The sequence below is a fragment of the Carlito syrichta genome, unplaced genomic scaffold (genome assembly GCF_000164805.1).
Source record: "Carlito syrichta isolate Samal-C Ts95f unplaced genomic scaffold, Tarsius_syrichta-2.0.1 Scaffold115589, whole genome shotgun sequence".
Lineage (NCBI taxonomy): Eukaryota > Metazoa > Chordata > Mammalia > Primates > Tarsiidae > Carlito > Carlito syrichta.
Window position 1 is genome coordinate 5,672 of NW_007059685.1, and position 4,128 is coordinate 9,799.

Here is a 4,128-nt window from a genome sequence, read left to right on the forward strand (position 1 = left end):
GGGGCAGGGGCTGCTGCAGCCGGCCCTGACCTGTCCATGCCCATCCAGTTGGCCCCAGGCGTGCCCCTGCCCAGCCCTCAGGACCTGATGGGCCGGATCCTGGTCAAGAATAAGAAGCGGCACCGGCCCAGCATGGGCACCCAGGGCAGCTCCGTGCGCAAGCGGCCGCTGGAGCAGAGCAACTCGGCGCTGAGTGAGAGCTCCGCGGCCACCGAGCCCTCCTCGCCCCAGCTCGGTACGGCCCGCCTTCAGCCCTGCCCGACCCCAGCCTGCCTGTGCGCCCCAGGTGGGGCGCCCCGGTACCCCAGACCCCGTCCCTCCCACCCCACTGAGCCCGACCCAGTCCCCCACCACCCTCTTGCCCAGGTGGGTTGCCTCCTGTCGGTGAGGGGTGGCCTCTGACCCTTGACACCAGGCAAACGCCTCCCCAGGCTCCACCCTCGGCTTCGGCCTCCCACCTCGCAGCGCTGCCCGTCTGGGTTTCAGCTCTGAGTGCTGGCCTCTGGCTCCATGACTCACATTCCCACGCTTTGGATGTGACCCTCAGGCCTTGGGCCTGTCCTGTGACCCCCCCGAGTCTGCCCACCCACTGGTTGTAACTTCAGCTGGCCTTTGACCTCTGACTTCCGAGGTCTGCCGCGCCTCCCTGATCCCATCCGGTCTCGTCACTGGGACCCCTCCTGGCATGAGGCCCTGCTGAGCCCTGACCCTCACCTTGTGATGCCACCCTCACCCCGCCGTTGAGGCTGCGGCTTTCTCCCTGGCTTCTCGCTCCACTGAGCCACCCACCTGCCTCCCTGCTGTCCACGACGCCAGACCTTCGCCTGTGACCTGTGACCCCTCTGAACTACCGCTGGGTTTTTTACCATCCGACCCCTGACCTCCGGCCTCTCTCCAAGCTGCACTGTCCCGAGCGTACCCCTTGCTGCCCCTGGCGTCGCCTCCACACGCACTGGGAGCAGCCCCTCCAGGCTTCCAGGACATCTGCGGGTGGTCCTGACCCCGACCCCGCGCCCGCCTCTGCAGGGTCTCCCAGCTCGGACAGCTGCCCAGGCCTGAGCAACGGGGAAGAGGTGGGGCTTGAGAAGCTCAGCCTGGAGCCTCGGAAGTCCCTGGGCGAGGAGGGCCTGAGCCGGGGCCCCCCCTATGCCCTGGGCCCCACCGACCGAGAGGACGAGGAGGAGGACGAGGAAGAGGAGGAACAGACGGACCCCAAAAAGCCGACCACCGATGAGGTCGGGCCAGGGGCGGGAAGGGGGTGGGTAGCGTGATTATATCCCAGGCAGTTGCTAGTGCCTGCTGGGAGCCAGGCTGCTGGGCTCAGGGGCTGACCGCATGCAGGACTGACATCATCCCAGCCCTACTGGAGTTCAGAATGTGTGTGTGTGTGTGTGTGTGTGAGAGAGAGAGAGAGAGAGAAGGTGGGAGGCGGGACCTTCTATCATCAGGCAGTGAAACACGTGTCTGGTTATGTTTACAGTGTGGACTGGGGAGAGTGAGTTAGGGTGCAAACTGGGACAGGATGGGAGTCTTCCCAGAGCAGGCAGACCCGAGAAAGTGGGACCCGCATGTGCAAAGTCCCAGTGGCAGGACCAGAGATGCCAGGGGTGGGGGTCTTGTCACGGGGAGCATTGAGGAGTTGAAGGACGGCACAGAAAGGTCAACCTGGCAGTTGTGGGAGGTCAGATCTGAGAGGGACTCAGAGCGGAGGAGGGTGCAGTCGTGGCCAGAGGTCACCATCGGGCTGAGTTTGAGGACCCCGTGAGCCACCGAGAGGGGGTGGCAAGGTGGTGAGTGCAGTTGGCTGGGAAGGGAGTTCAGGGCTGCGTGTGCACTTGAACCCCTGGGCTTGGGCGACGGGTTCCAGCTTCTGAGAATCAGGCAGGAGAGGGGCTCGGGGCACCTCGGGGAGGCCCGGGGGAGGCTGGCGGGGGGAGGACGGCCAGGGTCTGCTTTGTGGGGCGCCGCTGAGGAGACTACCGGCTTGGCCCTGCTGACCCTGGGCTTGGGGCCCACAGGGCACAGCCAGCAGCGAGGTCAATGCCACCGAGGAGATGTCAACCCTTGTCAACTACATCGAGCCCGTCAAGTTCAAGTCTTTTGAGGCAGCTCGAAGTGAGTGGGGTGAGGGGTGGGAGCCGGCCCCGCCCAGCCCCGCCAGGCCTGACACCCTCTCGCTGCCTTTCCCCAGAGAGGAACAAGTGCTTCGAGATGTCGTCCTTCGTAGAGACCAAGGCGATGGAGCAGCTGACCAAGAGTCCCATGGAGTTTGTGGAGTATCCTTGGGCGCTGTGGGCGGGCGACTGGGCCGGCCGGCTCAGGTGTTCCGCCCCAGTGACGCCTCCTGACGGGGCCCCGGGACTACTGGCCTCTGGGTCTGGGCTTGGGCAGGTCCAGAGGGTCTCAGGGGCCTGGCGAGGCTGAGGAGAAGCCCAAGGGGCTGTGTGAGCTCAGGCCAGGGGTGGGAGTCCCAGGAGCGCCGGGCTTGAGGCAGGAGGCGGAGGCCGAGGGGGGGACCTGGCACCCATGTGGCCCCTGACCGCCAACTTCAGATACAACAAGCAGCAGCTGAGCCGAATCTACCCCAAGGGCACCCGCGTAGACTCCTCCAACTACATGCCCCAGCTCTTCTGGAACGTGGGCTGTCAGCTGGTGGCACTCAACTTCCAGACTCTGGGTGAGCCTTGAGACCTTGAGCCTGCGGAGACCTTGACCCCTGACCCCAGCTTATGTTTTTTTTGAGTTGAGGTCTCACTCTGTTGCCCCGGCTGGAGTGCAGTGGCACCATCATGGCTCACTGTGGCCTTGACCTGGCCTCAGGCGGTCCTTCCGCCTCAGCCGGTCCTTCCGTCTCAGCCTCCTGAGTAGCTGGACTATAGGCCTGCGCCACCATGCCAGGCTAATTTTTTGAGTTTTTAGTAGAGATGAGGTCTCGCTGTGCTGCCCAGGCCAGTCTAAAAACTCATGGGCTCAAGCGATCTCCCTGCCCCCGCCTCCCAGAGTGTTGGGATCACAGGCGTGAGCTACCACACCCGCCTTCTTCCTGACTTCTGACCGTCATCCTGCTGGTCTGGCCAGAGCAGACCTCTGACCCCATCTAACCCCAGATCTCCGGGCGAGCCCTGACCTCGACTCACCCCCGTCCCACCCTTGGCGGTCTCCAGACCCCTCACCAGTCTGATCTCTCCCGGATCTGGACTCTGAGGCCATCTGACCCCGCCCCTGGCCCCGGACTTGGACGGTCCCTGGTGTCCCCCGACCCCCGTGTGGCAGGGCCCCGCCTGACCCCCGGCCTGCCCCCAGACGTGGCCATGCAGCTCAACGCGGGCGTGTTTGAGTACAACGGGCGCAGTGGATACCTGCTCAAGCCCGAGTTCATGCGGCGGCCGGACAAGTCCTTCGACCCCTTCACCGAGGTCATCGTGGATGGCGTCGTGGCCAATGCCTTGCGGGTCAAGGTGGGGCCGGGAGGGTGCCGGCCGGGTGGCCTGCGGGCGGGCCTCTCAGCAGCTGCTTCACCCTCACGGCCCCCTTCCCCCAGGTGATCTCGGGGCAGTTCCTGTCCGACAGGAAGGTGGGCATCTACGTGGAGGTGGACATGTTTGGGCTGCCCGTGGACACACGGCGCAAGTACCGGACCCGCACCTCGCAGGGGAACTCGTTCAACCCCGTCTGGGATGAGGAACCCTTTGATTTCCCCAAGGTGAGCCTGGGTACAGGCAGGTCTACACAGGTGGCGACTGGGGATCAGAAAACGGGGAGCCTGGGCGTGGTGGCAGACACTTGTCGTCCCAGCACTTTGGGAAGCTGAGGTGGAAGGATCTCTGGAGCCCAGAATTTTGAGGTTGCAGTGAGCTATGACTGCACCACTGCGCACGAGCCTGGGCAACAAAGCGAGACCCTGCTCTTGAAAAAAAAGTTAGGTTTGAGGGCGGTGATTCGTGCCTGCCATCCCAACACTTAGGGAGGCCAAGGAGAGAGGATCGCCCGAGCCCAGGGGTTGGAGGCCAGCCGGGCAACTTGCGAGACCTCGTCTCTACAAAAATCAAAAGTTAGCCGGGCGTGGTGGCGCGCGCCTGTGGTTCCAGCTACTTGGAAGGCTGAGGTGAAAGGATCGCCTGAGCCCAG

At 64.3% G+C, this 4,128-nt stretch overlaps 1 protein-coding gene across 1 annotated transcript in view; it reads left to right on the forward strand.

The window, feature by feature from the left end:
- Positions 1-4,128, forward strand: part of PLCB3 (phospholipase C beta 3) — a gene marked incomplete at both ends in the record, with an annotated part of 10,096 nt that overhangs the window by 4,238 nt on the left and 1,730 nt on the right. The window contains 7 exons of the mRNA XM_021705917.1: positions 49-235; positions 1,027-1,235; positions 2,019-2,115; positions 2,192-2,276; positions 2,553-2,677; positions 3,304-3,458; positions 3,542-3,733. Coding sequence (XP_021561592.1) covers positions 49-235; positions 1,027-1,235; positions 2,019-2,115; positions 2,192-2,276; positions 2,553-2,677; positions 3,304-3,458; positions 3,542-3,733 — 1,050 coding nt within the window. The remainder of the gene's footprint in view (positions 1-48; positions 236-1,026; positions 1,236-2,018; positions 2,116-2,191; positions 2,277-2,552; positions 2,678-3,303; positions 3,459-3,541; positions 3,734-4,128) is intronic.